At 39.3% G+C, this 19,575-nt stretch overlaps 2 protein-coding genes across 7 annotated transcripts in view; one reads left to right on the forward strand and one right to left on the reverse strand.

Moving 5' to 3' along the window:
* LOC139767506 (parkin coregulated gene protein homolog) overlaps positions 1-19,575 on the forward strand; it is a 64,775-nt gene that overhangs the window by 24,339 nt on the left and 20,861 nt on the right. The window lies entirely within an intron of this gene.
* Positions 2,899-17,411, reverse strand: LOC139767498 (membrane-associated tyrosine- and threonine-specific cdc2-inhibitory kinase-like). The gene is made up of 10 exons (XM_071696923.1): positions 17,252-17,411; positions 15,750-15,882; positions 15,352-15,538; positions 14,900-15,101; positions 14,274-14,396; positions 12,355-12,550; positions 11,267-11,412; positions 10,196-10,367; positions 9,388-9,556; positions 2,899-8,376 (listed from the first exon to the last, which is right to left on the reverse strand). Exons 1-10 carry the CDS (start codon positions 17,342-17,344, stop codon positions 8,145-8,147), a joined length of 1,653 nt encoding a protein of 550 aa, XP_071553024.1. The 5' UTR covers positions 17,345-17,411; the 3' UTR covers positions 2,899-8,144.

The raw sequence follows: 19,575 nt of genomic DNA on the forward strand, positions 1-19,575 counted from the left end.
ATATATATCAAGTTTCTTTTTATTGAGTCATAATATCGGTGTGTGTTAATGTTGTAAGATGGAGGAGAACTGACCAAGATATTGTGAAAGACAAGCTGGTCGCCATATTGATCGCCTGCAAATAAACTTTATATAATTTTCAGTATAATGGCAATTTTATAATTGAAATCCATACCATTATATAAAGGAATTATATATTACAAATAAATCATATCAATATTACTGCTGATGACACATGAGGAGCCATGGCCGCTAAACTGGTGACACATGAGGAGCCATGGCTGATACAGCTGGTGACACATGAGGAGCCATGGCTGGTAAGCTGATACAGCTGGTGACATATAAGGAGCCATGGACGCTAAGCTGTTATAGCTGACGAGACATGAGGAGCCATGGACGCTAAGGTGGTGACACATGAGGAGCCATGGCCTGGCCGTTGATGACACATGAGAAGCCCTGGCCTGGCCGTTGATGACACATGAGGAGCCATGGCCTGGCCGTTGATGACACATGAGGAGCCATGGCCTGGCCGTTGATGACACATGAGGAGCCCTGGCCTGGCCGTTGATGACACATGAGGAGCCATGGCCTGGCCGTTGATGACACATGAGGAGCCATGGCCTGGCCGTTGATGACACATGAGGAGCCATGGCCTGGCCGTTGATGACACATGAGAAGCCATGGCCTGGCCGTTGATGACACATGAGGAGCCATGGCCTGGCCGTTGATGACACATGAGGAGCCATGGCCTGGCCGTTGATGACACATGAGGAGCCATGGCCTGGCCGTTGATGACACATGAGGAGCCATGGCCTGGCCGTTGATGACACATGAGGAGCCATGGCCTGGCCGTTGATGACACATGAGGAGCCATGGCCGCTGAGTGAGGTGAACACACACTCACACTCGCAACAATTTTAGCTGTTTACTCATACGGTGGAGGGAAAGCTAACATGGATGCCACACATGTATTTAAACACCTGTATTTGTACAACAAGCTTTCACATAAACCTAGTCATGTACATCAGAAAAAAATAATTTATGCATCCCTGGTCTTAGAATATGAATGACTGGAAATATAATTTTTGTATTGAAGTTAAATTAGTGAGACATGAGCCAAGATGGTGGTCAGGAGGTTGGCGGTGTCTGGCAACACAGGGAGGGAGGCCGCCACAACCCCGTTAATGCGACCCGGGCCCGGTCGTTGGTCCACACTTCCGCGTCTGGCAACGTCTTCCACCGTCACACCTGCTCCTGCAAGCCAATCATTTAGGTCCACATTTGAAGTGGAATGATTAAACGTACTTAAATACCTTTCTCCATCTCTGGTGGATGTTAAGCAGTTGGTCCAAGTGGAAGGAAATGCTTCCTCCAACGCCCAGGTGACATCCACAAGGGCGACTTCCTCTCTCTCTACCTTAAAAGACAATATATAATCTTACATGAACAGAAAATGTTGAACACTTCATTAAGAAATACTTATCAATTGAGTTATCGCCAAACCAGGGTGTTGTCAGCATCCGTACGCTTGCTTTCCAACACGTCATCAACAGGTGTCAAGCAGGCCCACCATGCATACCTATAATACGGTCAAGTATGTTCAGCAGCTTCTCCACACCTGTGGTTACGGACCAACGACCACCGCCATCATTACCTTATACCTGTGAATAAAAATAGGTTTTCTCATTCTTCTACCTGCATGAGGAGCCCTTACTATTCCCTGAAGTGTACGGTGAGGGCAGTGACAGATGCTCCAGAGCAGCTGGTGTGGGTGGAGATCAGCCCCAGACCCGCTGGTGTGGGTGGCAGGGGCTTGTACCACAGCACCAGACCCACTAGTGTGGGTGGCAGGGGCTTGTACCATAGCACCAGATCCACTAGTGTGGGTGGCAGGGGCTTGTACCACAGCACCAGACCCACTAGTGTGGGTGGCAGGGGCTTGTACCATAGCACCAGATCCACTAGTGTGGGTGGCAGGGGCTTGTACCATAGCACCAGATCCACTAGTGTGGGTGGCAGGGGCTTGTACCATAGCCACTCATGGCGTCCAGTAGGGGTGGCGAGACCTGTGTTAGAAAGGGGAGGTCAGTCACTGTTTAGGCAACACACGAGTGCTTGAAAGCACAGCAGTCACAACAGATTTTCAGGGCAGTCCTGTGTCCCCAGATGAGAATGGTGTTGGAGATGAAATCCTGAGGTCAATGTGGAGAAAGGTGGATTGTGTAAGCAGACAAGCGTGGCTGGAAGTGCATCATGACTCAGAGCATGTTGAGAAATAGTTCAAATATCTGAGGTCATGACTACAAGGATCTACGTCATGAGTAGAGGCAGGGAAGAGGTAGATGGATGGAGGGAAATGCTGCTTTAGGGTACTGGGGTCTGAAATGTTCAGTTGGATGAGGTGTTTAGGGTAGACGGAACTGAATTTATGTGGTGAATGTGGGCCAGGTGCTGTCAGTAAGATGAATCAACACAAAATAGTTAAGGTAAACTGTGGAATAGTGTGAGGTTTAGCTGTCACTGGAAGGTTGTTTTTGGTGCATCACACGTTAACTATATTGGATGGGTTGAAAGGAGGCTGCTGTTTGTCAGCTCATGATGCTACCTAGCAAAGGAAGGAAACAACAGAGTATAAAAATATTCCAACTTTGTTCCCTATAAAGTTTCCCTTTGCATAACTGCTGAAGTAAATCTCATCTTCATTCACAAACTTACATATAGTGTAAACAAGTATCACCAAAATAAATAAAAAAAATCCTTCAACAAATACTTTGACACTTCTTGGTCTTCCACACTTTGAGGTCTGATGATGGTATGTGACCGAAGTCATTAGCACACACACCTCTTGAGAATGCGACAAAGTTGAGACATGACATTTAGGAGTAAAATCATACTTCATTCTCTATATTTGTACATATATTATTCACAGCTTGGGTTATAATTTTTAATACATTGCACAACCAATATACCTTAATGCACAAAAGAGCCAGCCAACCAGTATATAACTTATCACTCAGGGTATATAACACAAATAAGCTTACCTCCATTATGATTTATAGACTAAGAACATGAGATCAGTAATTTAGATAAAACATATAATTCACCTGAAAGAACATGACTCATTCCTGGACTGGATTGTAAAATATTTTACACATTCATAATACATAAAATTTTATGAATACATATCAGGTTTATGGGAATATAGTTATCTGTTCCTGATGCTACCTAGCTAAGGCGAGAAAATGGAAACAGGTACAAAAAAAAGTTACGGTTCAAATCAGTTTGTGTACATACATACACATCTGAAAAATTGCAGAGCACAGCTAAAATTGCACATGACCTTGCTCTTATGCTCATGCTTTGATTAGATTTCTACTGCTTAAATTACCTAATCTGTTCTTCCCACTAATAAGATCCAAAATTTTGTGTACCTTTGACGGAAGTTTTATCTTTACCATGACCAAAATGAATAAATCAACATACTATGAATTAGTACAACTCTGGATCTATTTACTCATTGGAAGAGATGATCTTAACTTTCCTTTCTCTACGTAAAAGGTCATCATCAAGGTGGTGTTACTGGATTCCTCCTACTAGCAGATACACCATGAGCAAGAAGTTACCGTCAGTAAGGATGTACTATAATCACTGGACGGAAATGGTCCAGTCTTGATAATGATCTTCTCACTTCAAAAGAATCAATCATATTCCTGGGAGGAGCAGAGCCCCAAGGCTACAGGAGCCCTCCAAAATTGAGTCCTGTTGTGATATAATAATACCACCTGGAATATGAACAAGATGGGGGATGTCAGCAATCATGCTAAGGGATAGTTACAAAACACCAAGCTATTTCCACAAAACCCGTAAGCACTTAGTGAATCTGCATTCCCTAATCTGTGAAAAAATCATTAATTGTCATATATTTTGTACATGCTATCTAATGTATATGCCGTCAATCCTTATTAAGGTACAAAAATTTACAATTTATATAATCCCGTGTATGAGACTACAGCAAAAGGCCTGTCTGCTGCACTAATCCTCTCTTCCCTTCACAAATAATGGAAGACAATGGTGGTTTATGCTGAAATTCGCTACAGTATTGTATAGGGTATGAGTTGACCATTGTATCACAAAAGATGCCAGGTTTAGCTTGTTACCAGCATCAAAGTACAGGTGACATAAACACTAATACCGAACATTTGCTATACGTTCATAATATACTTGAATTATATAATATATACAATATAAATGTAGGTATTCCAAGGCACTAGATAATAATACCAGTAATACACAATATAACACACTAAATATCCTTATTTCTTACTCGACATCAAAATGTCATTACTAACAAAAGTAATTAACATGTAACTAAATACAGTACAAATATGTCATAGTCTATCATTGTCTAAAAAAAAAACTGATGTTACTGAACTTATGCCACACAGCTGCTGTTTTGTATAAGTTCTTTCTCTCCATATGTTTAAACCCCCTAACTTTGAAGCTGTGGACCAAATACCTTAAATGAACAAAAATAAATTTAAATCATCAATAATATAAGGTACACTTTGAAGACCAAGAGTTGTAACAATATAAAGCCTAACTGAAGTTCAAACTTTGCAATACATAGTATATACAAGTAGCTGCTTATAGTACACCTTAAAAGTAGTCAATCCCCTTTCAATGCACTGTAGTGCACATCTGTGTGCGGTATACAGGCACTGATAAGTGCCAAACCATTAGAGTTAACCGACGCCAAAACCATCTAGAGACAAATGACGTCAAACCCATACAGAGCTAACCGACTTGTAAATGTACACCTAGAACAACACTTCTGGATACAACTAACATTTATTTCACTTGAAGTTATGACAAACCACAGATATATACTTCAAGCAAGTTTCCTTCTCTGTTGGAACGCCTACCTCTAGGGTCGTAACCAAAAGAAAAAGAAAATATAAGTCAACACCGTCTGAAAATTAAGCACAATGGAAGAAAGACAACAATCAATAAATGGGAAGTAATACAATGACAAAAATAGTATTTAACAAGATACAGTTCATGGGGAAAAAATTACTCTTACATTGCAATTTTTTGACAATGCTGTAAGAAACTGTCCTTTGTAACAACAATTATGAGCCTTCAATAAAGGGAGACAAAACAAGAAACAGCTCTAATTCTATCCACAACAATACTATCAACGACTCTCGAGCATGAAAGAAGAAATACCACAATCTTAACCTGATATTCATTAATGAAGATTATCAACGAAATGGATGCTGCTGACTTCCTGAGAGCTGAGAGAGCCCAACAAAAGCAGGTCGTAGGGCAAGATATAATTAATATATAACAGCACCTTTTAACAGAGCCCCTACAGGAACAATGATATAGCCTCAATGAAGATGACTTCTCATTCATGGAGTAACCACATTTAGAAGGAGTCTAGGAATAGAAACATAATTCTTTTACAACCTACTCACTTCTCCCTACCTCAGCAAGGCAATACCAGGAACAAGATGACTGCACCTTTGAGGAAAAATTCCTTGCTTGGTTCCTCTTTCTCCCACCCCTCTAAGTCACAATCTATACCATGCAGGAGGTTCCTGGGTAGTGTTTTCTCTCCTTCCTTTAACTTCCTGCCCCAGGAGTCGCATCTATCTTCTATGGGGCTCCAGCTGTAATTAGGAAGCCTGCCATGTACACCAGGCAGGACCACAGGATAAACTGTAGGTGTGTGAGTGTGTGTGTGTGTGTTTGGGGGGAGATTAAGAAGCAAATGTTCAGTGTCTTCAATGTGGTAGCTCTATCATGGACATGATGGATCTTGAGACATGTTTAATCAGCATTTTTAAGCTGTTGGGATAACTGGTTTTCAGAACGTAAACAAGGTGTAACTTGATAAATATTTCCGGGGAGCGTGGTTTCAGTTGGGTGGATGTCTGGTGGAGTGGCATTTAAGACAGATGGGAGTGCAGTTGTTTAATAACTGCTGGGTTATTTCAGGGTTGTGTTGTTGAAGGTGGGGGGATTTGCAAGGGTAAGTTGATGAAATGTGAAGCTGGGTTAAGCATTTTATTTCTATCTGGGGGTTGCCTGTTAGTTATGGTGTCATTTGAGTGGGAAAGATGTAGTGCTATTGCAAAGAAATGAGAGCTAAACATACTGAAGTAGAATGGTACTGGAAGGATATTCAGTTTCACCGTGGACGTGTTGAGGTTTTGTAGTTGCTAGGCATCCAGTAATCGTTTTGAGTGCTCTATTATGTGTGGTGGGCAGCTGTTATATCTGCCTCGGGCAGGACAGATGATTAGGCAGGCGAGTTGTATAACAGTGGAGAATCGAGTAGTGGATACTAATTAAGGGATTCTCTCTTTTGTCAAAATTTAGCACCCGTTAGTGTTCAGACAATTTAGTTTAGGTGATGCTTCAATGTAGGAACCTGAAAGTGATAGGCAAATTTACTGCATAATGGGGGATATGGGTGGTGAGTAAGCTGCTATTTGCAGATGACAAAGCTCTGGTGGCAGACTCAGAGAAACTCCAAGAGCTGGTGACTGTTTGGGAGTGTGACAGGAGAAAGAAAGCACATGTGAACAGATGTAAGGTAATGAGGTGCTGCAAAATGAGACTGAATGGATTAAAAGTATATCTGATTGGGGGATTGGGGAAGTGGAGTGCTTTATGTACCTAAGACTGGAATTAGTATCACATGGAACCATGGGAGATTAATTAAATGAATGGAGAGCACACCAAAGCCTTGGGTGAACTAAGTGTGTAGGAAGAAAGGTTAGAGCATGGTAAAAAAATAGACGGGGCATGTTTGAAGATAAAAGTGAACCAACATTTATGTACGGGCCTTGAAAGCAAAAGCATAGAAAAGTATGATCATATTGGAAATAAAACGCCTAAGGACAATGTGGTGGGATGAAAATTGATTATGTTAAGGAATGACCATGTAAAGAGAGGTAAGCTTCTTATAAGTGCATTATGACCAAGAGCTAACCAGTGTGTGCTGAAATGGTTCAGAAGACTCTCATTTTCGTGCATTACACATATCAGCTATAGTGCCTGTAAGCAAATGAGGCCTCGCACCCTGTCAGATCCTAAAGTACATGTCCTCTCCATTCAAACTTACTCTCTCACCATACTGTTATATCCTTGCTGCATCCAATTACCTTGCTTTTGTTCATGTTCACCCTAAGCTTTCTTCTTTTACACACTTTCGCCAGCTTTTAGACTTTGGAGTCTACTTCCACATGTGTGTTATCTGCAAAAAGCAAGTGATTCACTCCCTGTGCCCCCAACCCCATCCTCACAAAGCACAGGTCTGCCACTTATTCTAAGACCCTTGTATTTACCTCCCTTACCACCCCAACCACAGTGACATCACACATCCTTGAAGTACACCTACCTTCACCAAAAACCAATCAACTTCCCTTCTACTCACAAACACCTTACACTTCTGGTAAAAACTAAGCACTGCATCTAGTAATTTTTCATTAACCCACATATTCACAGAACCTCCTACATGGCCTGCCAACCCTGTCATATGCATTCTCTGGAGCTATAAATGTCATATACAATTCTCTTTCTCTAAAAATTTCTCAGACAAACTCTTTAGAGCAAATACCTCGCTCATACATTTATTTTATTTTATTTTGCTTTGTCACTGTCTCCCACATTTGCGAGGTAGCGCAAGGAAACAGACGAAAGAAATGGCCCAACCCACCCCCATACACATGTATATACATACACGTCCACACACGCAAATATACATACCTACACATCTCAATGTACACATATGTGGAGAATATAAGCTAGTTCAGAAAAGAGACATTATGCCAAAAGAGGAATTAGTGCAAGTAAAAGTAGAAATGGCAGGTTGTGAGAGATAGAAAGAAACATTTAGTGATTGGTTAAGGGTACAGATATTTCAGACGAGACCAAGGACTGATCACTGGTCCCGCACAATGGAAGCATATGTTATACTTCACTAATCAATTCAATGTGGAAAGAGAAAAATGAAGAAGAGCACATATACACACACACACACACACATACAAAAAATAAATTTATATTGCTTTATAAATAAAAGTTATTCATTCCTCATACTCTGTACCAAAGATGAAGGAGATTGATACAAAAACTTAATCATCATCAGATTCTGCAGCATTGAACAAGTCTATTAGGTTCCTAGATGTCAGGTTAAAAGATGGTTGTGGATCATCATCAACAGGAACTTTTGGGCTTGGGGTAAGAGATGAGCTGAAACTTCCACTGTCATTAAGTTGTCGACTAAATTTTCGCACTGACCGGGGTAAAAGTAGTCGCCGATGGACGAAAGATGGACTGTCATCTAGACCAGGACTTCCAATAAAGCTGAAAAAGCAACATGCATTAAACTGAGCAAGAAAATAAGACTAAAAGAAGAACTTATGAATACCTTTGCTTGAAAGCTGAGTGAACTGCGTTAAGTATCAAATGTCTCATCTTGAGCTGATTATGAGGTACAAAATTACATAAAAAAAATCTCTGGAGATACGTCACCTCATAAGAGGAGATGTATCACATATGACTGATTATCCAGAAAAAACAAAAATATAAATAAAGGTTATACTATACATCACCTGTCCTATTATTCGTGAAAGGTTCTGCTGTAGGTCACCCGTCCTTTTCCAAGAAAATTATGGCCACCGAAGAAGTCTTCCACTGATTTTATTTAGTGTCTCTAGACTATCACAATTAACTGTACACAAACATTCCTCTTCTCTTTAAAAACAAGCAAGTATACAGTCGATATTCAGTAAGATCCAAATCAACCTCACTATAAAGATGTTTATAGGCAAAGTAAAGACCTAAACCTCCAAAAGAAAATGAAGAATGGCCAAGAAAATATCAGACCAACCCAAAATCTATAACATAAATGTAAATCAAGCAGGACACTAGCCCACCCTCAAGCAAAAATAAAGGTTTCACATCCATACATCAGAATTGAGACAGTGATTCAACATTCACACTTCTTGGGTATTCATTTAAATTCTTGTTATTCAAGAGCTTCCTGTGCACATTCATTTCTTTCCCACAAGATTGCTCCCATCTTTAGATTTCCCCTACCATCTTTACTGATAAATCAACAGCAAATTACCATTCATAAAGCTTTCTTCTCATTTCCTTATCAGTTTAATCCATCTCAGACCATTATCCTCACCAAAAGAAATGGTCATCTTGTCTTCACACCCACTCTACCTCTTTTCTATCAAGTTAGAACTTCATCCAAATATACCTTTCTACATCACCATATTTTTCCTTCAGATAAAGTAATGAACTTCAACTTCAACAGTCTTACTACTGAAGCAAAATCAAAGATGAACCAAAATTGAGCACCCTTACCTGTTTCTACTTGTGGGTGATGCAGTAATAAAATCTGCTTGCCTTTTGAAATGATCACTAATTGGTGTTGAGTTTACACATGGTTTACAGGAATCATGAGTGGCTTCACTGCTGGAAGTCGAGATGTCACTTAAAGGTTGTGCTAGGCTATGGTCATCCATGCCTTCATCTGAAATTGTGTATGTAGTTTGAGCAAATGATTAAGAAAGAGAAGTCAAAATAAGTAATAACCACAATACTGTAGAGGGTAAATCAGTTGGCCATAGTGATTCATTTCAGCAAAACCAAGGGAAAAATGAAAGGTTTATCATTAAACAGAAAAATATCTTAAAGCCTCATTATTACGGTTTAAGTTTTCTAGCAACATTCATACAGTACTTTTAATTATAGCAACCATTGGGGAATGGGTGAATATATACCATCATCAAACCCACATCACCTTAAAAGAAAAAAATAATGTGTAAAATAAAGAAACAATTACATGAAGATTAAATTGTGCTCCTCAGGTGTTTGTTGACCTGACTGTTAAGAGGGGAAATCATTATAGGAAGAAGGAAGGACAAAACAAGAATATGAATTTCACAGCTTTTCAGTAAACAGAAAGGAAGAGGTATCACAATGGTTACCACACTTGATTATCACTTCATCAAGTTCCAAAATATCCTCAATACTCTTAACAATCCATTCATTTTCTTGCACTTTTTCCTGAAAGTTACTTAAGATCAATTAACTAATCTGTTATCAATATTATTATGGAAAACAATGAAAATGACAGCTGTATTTAGCAACAGAAAGTAGACAAACTCACCATCAGAGAACCCAATGGTAAAATCTGAGTCAGAGCTGTTGATACTGAAGTGGCAGGACGATTCCTCTGAGACCTTCCTTTTTTGTAGACATCTTAGAGGCCTTATCAAAAAGCTCAGGAACAGCACCAGGTAAAACCAAGTCAGCAATATTGTATTCTTAGTTTTCATGACCTAAGAAGAGAACGCCTATGGTGAATGTACAATATCAACCACCCTCTTCTTGGAAACACACACGCCTCACTTTAGATTTCAATTTCACACTTGATAGCTGTTTCCTATCCATATACACACATATATACATACATACACATACATATCAAAATACATACATACACATACATATATTCCCTGCGTGTCGTAGAAGGCAACTAAAAGGGGAGGGAGCGGGGGGCTGGAAATCCTCCCCTCTCATTTTTTTTTTAATTTTCCAAAAGAAGGAACAGAGAAGGGGGCCAGGTGAGGATATTCCCTCAAAGGCCCAGTCCTCTGTTCTTAACGCTACTTCGCTAACGCAGGAAATGGCGAATAGTTTGAAAGAAAACGACATACATATATACACATGTATATATTCATACTTACTGTCATCCATTCCTAAGACTACCCCACCCCAAAGGAAACAGCACTGCCACCTCCTGTGTCAGCAAGGTAGCGCCAGGAAACAGATGAAAAAAGATCACATCCACTCACTTCAGTCTCTAGCTGTTATGTGTAATGCATCTAAATTCATTAATGAACATAATTCAGAACACAGTCTCCTATGGAGCTTGGCTGTGCATGGCAGCCTCTGGTTTTAGCAGTGTATACAAAAGCTACTGAATGGATGTGTTCAAATAAACCCACTGTTTATTTGTTCCTGACACTATCTCCCTAATGAGAAAAGACAAAAAGTTATGGAAAAAGTACAAAAATAAAAGAATTATATTTAGCAACAATTACTGATTCTGTCAGAACAATTAAATATGAATAACAAACTGAAAACTGAAGAATGAGCACAGGTGCTTAATGGTTGTAGCCAATCACCAAACTAAATAAATAAAAGAATACATAAAAAGAAAGCATGAAAACCTTACAAATTTTCTCCAATAGTCCTTAATAGTCTTGCGAAACAGGACCCTCTTGACAGGGAGAAGGGACAGTGCTTCATCTGCTGTGAGCCTGTCCAGTGGGTCAGGGCGAAGCAGACCCATCAGTACAAACTGAAGATCCTTTGATAAACCTGAAATGATTAAAAAGCTCATGAGACAAGCTAAATTTTCTCATACTAAACCCATTTACTATGGATGGTAAATGCATTTCTCACTCATACTTAGCCCCATCACCGTAGTTAACACCTGTATTGTTTCCCACGTGCTACACATGAAGCAAACAAGGATTCCCAAACCCAGTACCCTTTTATTCATACTAACTTCTTGTCCTGCCCAGCTCTGGTAACTTTGCACTTATTCTCTTTGGGACAGAGAGAAAGGAAGTACTAAATCTAGCTTCTCTCTTCTAATAGGAGGTAAAAATCTAGGCTTTAGCACAGAGATAAACAAACTTAACAGAACAAAAACAGAGGAATGAAAAAAGTCAGAAAGATGTATGGGATGGAGAAGTCTTTGAATCAGGTTAATGGGAAAGAATGTGAAATGGTAAGGAATACATAACATTGGATGGGTCATAGGATACAGATACATACATAAGCAAAGATAACAGAGAGAGAAGAATAGACAGATCTCAACGTGAAGAGATTCAGAGTTGGTGGGAGTGAGGATATATAAATAAAGTGCTGTAACAAGAACAACCACAACAGAGATAACTGGATGACAGTGATGCAAGTTTTTCTGAAAATATCAACTTTACAGAAAGAAGTAAAGATATGTAAAGCATGAACAAATGTATGAACCTTGAATTTACTTATTGCGCTTGAGATAATATTATGGACATGATTTACTTCCCATTAAAATCTTTTTCAAATCTAAACAGTGTGGCCTTAAACTTTCACTAGTTATCCAATATAATGTTTCACTATACTTGTTAGCCTAGTCAAAGGTGTAAAGCTAGAACATCAAAAATATCTCCTATGACTGATAAGAATTAACTGAATCAATGCATTTCAAATTCATATCTAAATGATCAATATTTCCATGCACGCAAAGAGAAGAAAAATGCTACTTACCGCTGGCAGCTGGAGGAAGTCTCCCTTGTCTGAGCTTCTGCCAGGTCTCCCCTTGTTTAGGCAAGTCTAAATCTGTAGCCAACTCTAAAATTGTCATACCCAAGCTAAATATATCTGCACTGGGCCCAAACTGAAGTTTCATAATCTCTGGTGCTAAGTATTTAGGATCGCCTTCTAATGCCTCCTGCACTGGGCCCTACGGAAAAGAAGCAGTACGGGAAGTCAATTGGGAATGTGAGTATCTGAATTTTCACAAAGATGAAGTATTTCATAATAAATCCTGCTGCTGTATACTCTAGCTAGGCCTTGAGGGAGATTGCTATTAGAATAATACAAGAATAGGCGCATACTTTCAATCATAAAAAAAGTAATGAAGGGTGTTTCTATGAAATTCATGTCAAGAAAACAGATGAAGAAAATTGTTTCAACCTTGTACCAGTATGTCAGATAAGGATCTACTTACACGCTCCACGAAGGCTGCACTGGACATCAATATACTGATGAAATTACATTTCTTTTTTTTTTTTATTATACTTTGTCGCTGTCTCCCGCGTTTGCGAAGTAGCGCAAGGAAACAGACAAAAGAAATTACATATATCTTACAAATAATCATTATGAGTTCCAGTTCTTGTTTTCAGGAAAGTTACAATACATAAAGGAAGGGTTTCCAGTCCCCTCTCCAACCCCTTTCAGTGACCTCTTAAGAACACAAGAGTTGTACAGGTAGAACTCTCACTCCTGCATCCTCAACTAAAGTTTGGATATTTCCCAATGAAGCCACTGTTCGTTTCTGAAACTACCTCATTATGTTTCTTGGTGCTACCTCACTGACGCAGAAGTTGGCGATGCTGTTTCCTGAGGGGCATGGTATTGCCGGGAATGAATAAAGGCGAGCAAGAATGAATGTTAATGTTTATGTTTGTGTGGCCTTTCTTTGTCTGTTTTCCAAGTGCTACCTCACTGATGCAGTTTCCTGTGGGGCAGGGTGGCGCCAGGAATGGATAAAGGCAAGCGAGTATGAATATGCACATGTCTATATACATATATGGCTGTGTATGTATGTATATGGGCATGTATGTATATAAGTGGGTATATGAATGGATGGGTCTTTCTTCATCTGTTTCCTGGCACTACCTCACCTGTGCGGGAAACGGCGATCAAGTATAATAAATAAATATATAGAATGCAACCAAAAACTAGCTTAACCAAAGTAACGCTATATAAGCAGTCAAACTACAACCCGAGCTCATGATGACATTCAATAAAATTGGAGCCTTCAAGTAACCCACATAAAGTGTGATGCTGATAATGGCAGTACAATCAGCTGATTAGATACCTACTGCTTTTTGTTGTGCAAATTTTAAGCAATTCACACCAATTGCAACATCATCATTAAGCTGTGCAGCCAGCTGACAGGGAGATTAGTCTGATGCTGTTCAGGTGAACTCAGAAGAATCAACAGAACCACAAACAATCTTCCCATCAAGTTTTTTTGAATAGTGGTTTCTGTACCCGCTATGCAGCAAAGACTGAGGTATACTGACATATGTGGTGCACTGGTCAACATTACTGATCAACACAAATGCACGAGTTGCCTGGGATCAAATCCTTAGGTTCAAATGCTAGTCACAGTATCCAGTCCACAGTCAATCCAGCTGGTCATCCCCCCTTGGGATTGGTCAATAAAATGGGTACCTGGCATAGGTTAGGGTGTGTGTATTTCCTGCACATCCACCTTCTTGCTTTCTTTAGCATTCAAGGCACAAGACTTGCATCCATAAAACATTGTATCATACCTTCAAATACATCCATCTTTGCCCTTATAGAGACAAACGCTTTTTCTCCCACGCATTCCTTAGCAATGCCAGGATTTAGCCCCCTTTTTCACCCTATACTATCAATATGAATGAAAATCTTACCTGAGAGGTATCAATGACTAGACCAAAGTCACCAAGCTTGCACAGGCCATCGTATCCAAAGAAAATGTTCTCTGGCTTTATATCCATATGAACTAGATTATTCTTGTGCAAGTGGTTTACACCCTGAAATAATAAAAGTTAGTATAACTGATAAGCAGTGATAATCTCGCCAATGCAAATAAATCTAAGCGCACATATCCCCCTTACAACTTTACAACCGATTAGTTTTCACCCTTCCCCTAAGATTTACAATATTCAATGACTCATAGAATTATATCAGATTAAATATAAACATAAGATAAGAGACAACAAAATGAGTAGAATGGAAGAATATATCTTCACTGTATGTACCTTATAGACGTAACCCATTTCTTGCATAGTCTTACATTAAGGTGATCTAGGCAAATTTTCACAACTTAAAACATACATGTGCTTCACTTAATTGACAAGTCATATGAATGTGTTCCATAGTAATGCTGTACCTGCTCTGATCTCTGCTCCATTACCTGACCATTGGGAAACACAAAATGACTAATCTTCAATAATTTCAGAATTGTCACAAAATAGTGATTCCTTTTGCAAGAGGAAAGTTTCGGCTTCAAAATATGATGAGAATCAAAACTGACCTGTAACAAATCGACTAGATATTCCCACACAACAGATTCTGGGAGGTCGTGTCGATCTTCAGCTAGGTTAGCTAGGGAAGTCCTGCAAACTTCCGTCAGAAGATACAAATGTTGTCGTTCCTCCCATGCACGGTAAAACTGCACACAATTTCGGTGCTTTGGTAGATTCTCATGTTTTTGCACTTCCTCCATTCTTCTTCGTCTGAAAAAGCAGCGAATTGGAACACATATGTAAAAACATATATATATGTGTACCTTTTCCTTACATTCTATCTACCAAGCAGGAGAAAATATCTATCCATGAAACCTCATGCCATGTGCAGTGCTAGTGCAAATGCACTCATTGGATAAACAACTAGTTTAACAGTTTTTCTCTGCACCAAGAGAGAACATCTCCAGATTTTGCACCTTACCCTTAGTGACAGAAAAGCACAAATTAACAGGAGGCCTACCTATCTCCTTCACCACGAAACCTTAGAAGTGTCCTCTTACAAGCATATAACTTTCCATCCTCTTTGCTTCGGACGCGAAACACTTCTCCAAATGATCCAGCGCCAAGTCTTTCTTCTATAACATAACATTGTTCAAAATACAGAGCAGGCTTCTCTGCACTGTAAACTGGACTGTGGACAATAAAGGCTGAAAAGAAGGAACACGATGTAAGTACTTATGTTTGCTTCTAAATGGTCATGATTGTGCGAGGAGACAAAGACATGACTTCATTTGCTCACATCAATGCTCTAGCTGTCATATGTAATGCAACAAAACCACAACTCCCTATATGCAACCAGGCCCATTACACATGCCCTCATTCTTTCCACTGACAGCATATCATCCCCTGTATACTTACAAGTGTCAGAATCCTCTCGGAAGGACACGGGTTGTGGACGATCAGTATCAGTTATCCGTGAGAAGATCCTTGTAACTGGGCAGCTTTTAACAGGAGCTTTTGGAGGCTGGGCAATCCTTGGCGTGCTACGAGACTAGGAGGAAAAGTAAAAGCTTATGCAAAAAGTGCTATGACACTTTACCAGAACATTTATTTTACATCTAATATATGAAACAAATCAACCCATGAAATCTAACCACTTAAGTATAATTTTAACATACAATCAGAAAAATAACTTGCATATTTGAAAATGCAAATTAATTATTCTCCTTTCATTCAGAATATATGTAGAGAAGTGCTGCATGATTGGAAGCAACTTTTCTTTATAGCTTAATAATAAATATGGAATAGTGGTGAGAGCTAGCAAGATAAGAAAAAGACAAGTTAATCAAAAACTGCGAGATAAAATATCAACAGTGACCATGAGTAACTATGAAAACAACACCGAACCTACCCTAATAACCACTATTCATAGCTAGAATATACCAATGTTCATGTGGCGTGCTGCTGGGAACCAAGTAGACTGGCATAATCTACAAGCTATATAAAAAGATACTACTTACAGAAGAATTTCAGTCATCTATGAGTACTTTATGAATGTTACTGGGCGATCATGCCGAATGCTATGAAGCCATTTCATATAGTTAGACAGCAATCACCAAGTGTCGCAATGGCAGACTATACACCAATACAATTCATAACACGTCTCAAAATATCATTATAGGCATTACCAAACCTGGTGAATGCGGCATGGAGTTACAACTGCTGGTGAACCTTAGGGAACCAAATACGACGACACTGTGCTGTCTGAATGGCAATCATAAAGATAAACACAAAAGCAATAAACTAATGATATAAACAACCAATTCATTAGTCAACCGAGTCTCCTATAGCATTACAGACGTATTTCACCAAACCTATGATACTCCACTTATTTACTTCGGTATATCTGTTTTGTTGATTAACCAACAAAATAAACTCGTAATCATCCCTGCTTCTATCTGGGTATCCTGCAGACGCTACCCCCAGAGATTACCCCCTTAGGGTGGAACCCCCACTAGTAAATACCCTCCATGACTCTATATCCAATAATTTACTCTAAACAGTTATTTTCTCTGATTTCATCCCAAGATATTACCTTCGCCTGATGGTATCCCGCCAACACATGACCTTCCCCAGACGCTAACCTCCAGACATAACGTACATCTCCTGGACCTTATGAGTTCACGTTTGTCTGGGGGTTATATCCCTCCCTTATATATATCCACCTTTGTGATGTAGAGCATATCAGAGATTGGAATAGAAGTGAGAGGAAAACGCCTACGTCAGCCTGTGGAGACAAAGGGAACGCCAGTGATGGGGAATTAATGGAGGTGTCATGAGAGTTGCGGCCCGAGAGCACAAGAGTGTCTCCTAGCTTCACCTCCTCCATGTCTCCTCACCTCATGACACCATCTCCTCACCTTCTTGGTTGATAATGGACGTTCCTCTGTGATGAACACCGGCGCCGGCCTCTGATATGATAAGGAACTGTCAGTTCCACCAACTAGGATCATTTTCGCGGCAAAACAACTTCAAAACAAACATGGTTTGTGGAGAGCGCATGCGCAGACGCTGAGTACAGGGGATACCAAGCTATAAAGAAACATTTAAGACGACTACACACTTAAATTATTTCATTTCAATATATCAACCGTCTATTTCAATATTTCTTCACCTCCCTGCAACATATGGCATTAATCCATTCCCTAGATTTAATTCAGAGTACCTGTAAAGACAGCTTTGCGACCTGCTGCAAACTCGGGAGGTCTTATTATGCTTAAAGTACCTCAGATTTGTATATTTCCTGTTTAATATTCCAAGTTAACTTCATGGCCAGAAACATATACGCCTTTGCCATATTTCGTCAAAGAAAGATATGCCCTTTCATACCATTTCAGCTAATTAATCTCACAAATGCGACCCCCGTCACAGTGTATTTGGGAACCATATTACCATATCATTCATCTAATGATACATATATTTCATCAAATATTTCAATGAATATCTGCCAGAAACAAATGATCACTCAAGATATTTACATGTAACCCATGTTTACAGATATGACCTTTACAGACAGGATAAAATGGAGTTCACAGGGAACAGAAAGTGAACAATAACATATTTATCATTCTGTCCACAGAGTTCAGATGTTCACACATGTGTTCACACAACACACATATTCCACTACTACAGCTTTTCAAACACATCTCCAAAAATCCTGATATATATTATAACGTATTTTATAAGTTATTGCCAACCTAATTCTTATTATTATGTGGTATTACATCATTTTCATGTCATATATAATACAAAGGTTTCACTATAGTCTGTCAGCTCAATAGAAAAAGAATAACTTAATAAGATACCGTTAGATAACTGTAATATAATTTTATTACATTGAATTTGGTATTGCTTCCCATACTCTAATATTGAAAACAAAAGAAAACGAAATGTTTTTTAGGGGTTAACTGCTTCATACTGTACTAATGAATAAGTTTTGTACTCTCTGTCATTAGGTGATTAAAAAAGCAATGTTTTTGGTAAGCAAAACAGAATAAAATCTACCATATATCATAGTGAATATATAGTTTTAACCTTATATCGAATATTATATGAATATAACGTCATTAATTTGGATTAATTTTGTTTCAAAATTCTCAGCTATGAAAGTTATTCCCTGAAATCTTGGATAATCTCATCAAACAATATCTGGAAATGGCTTTACGACCTAATGACTTCTTCCTCATTACTGTTTGATGGATTAGTAATTACAATATTACTTTACTATATCTTTTTCATGAGTTTTAAACCTTCGAAATAAGGTAAATGTATTTCTGTGGGTCACATTTTGGACTGCGTCTTAACCAATGAACCATAACATTAAAAAAACAAACTCAGTTAACTAGGATTTAAGTTATGGCCCAATTAGTCTACATTTGTCAGGGTTTAAGCACTTAGTTTACATATTTCAGGGTTTACCCAGTCTACAATGTTATGGGGACTTACTAAACTAGTCTACATATGTCAGAGGTTTATTTAATAAGTCTACATACGTTAGTGGTTTACCCAACATAGTTTCTTAATACTAGTAAACTATTTTTCTGGTTTACCAATTCTTAGGTGAAGGCAAAAAATGGGGTTGTCATACTATTTTGCCGGTGGGTTCATCACTAAATCAACAGTAGACCAGGTCATAGTTTGTATTATAGTGATCAGCTTACATAACTACTGTATTAAGTGAGGATAGTATAGCACTATGTTGTTACTGGTAATGTATTCACGAGTGTACCAACATGGACCAGCCATACCGAGTGTACCAACATGGACCAGCCATACCTAGTGTACCAACATGGACCAGCCATACCTAGTGTACCAACATGGACCAGCCATACCAAGTGTACCAACATGGACCAGCCATACCTAGTGTACCAACATGGGCCAGCCATACCTAGTGTACCAACATGGACCAGCCATACCTAGTGTACCAACATGGGCCAGCCATACCTAGTGTACCAACATGGACCAGCCATACCTAGTGTACCAACATGGACCAGCCATACCTAGTGTACCAACATGGACCAGCCATACCTAGTGTACCAACATGGACCAGCCATACCTAGTGTACCAACATGGACCAGCCATACCTAGTGTACCAACATGGACCAGCCATACCAAGTGTACCAACATGGACCAGCCATACCTAGTGTACCAACATGGACCAGCCATACCTAGTGTACCAACATGG

This window comes from Panulirus ornatus, chromosome 61 (assembly GCF_036320965.1).
Source record: "Panulirus ornatus isolate Po-2019 chromosome 61, ASM3632096v1, whole genome shotgun sequence".
Lineage (NCBI taxonomy): Eukaryota > Metazoa > Arthropoda > Malacostraca > Decapoda > Palinuridae > Panulirus > Panulirus ornatus.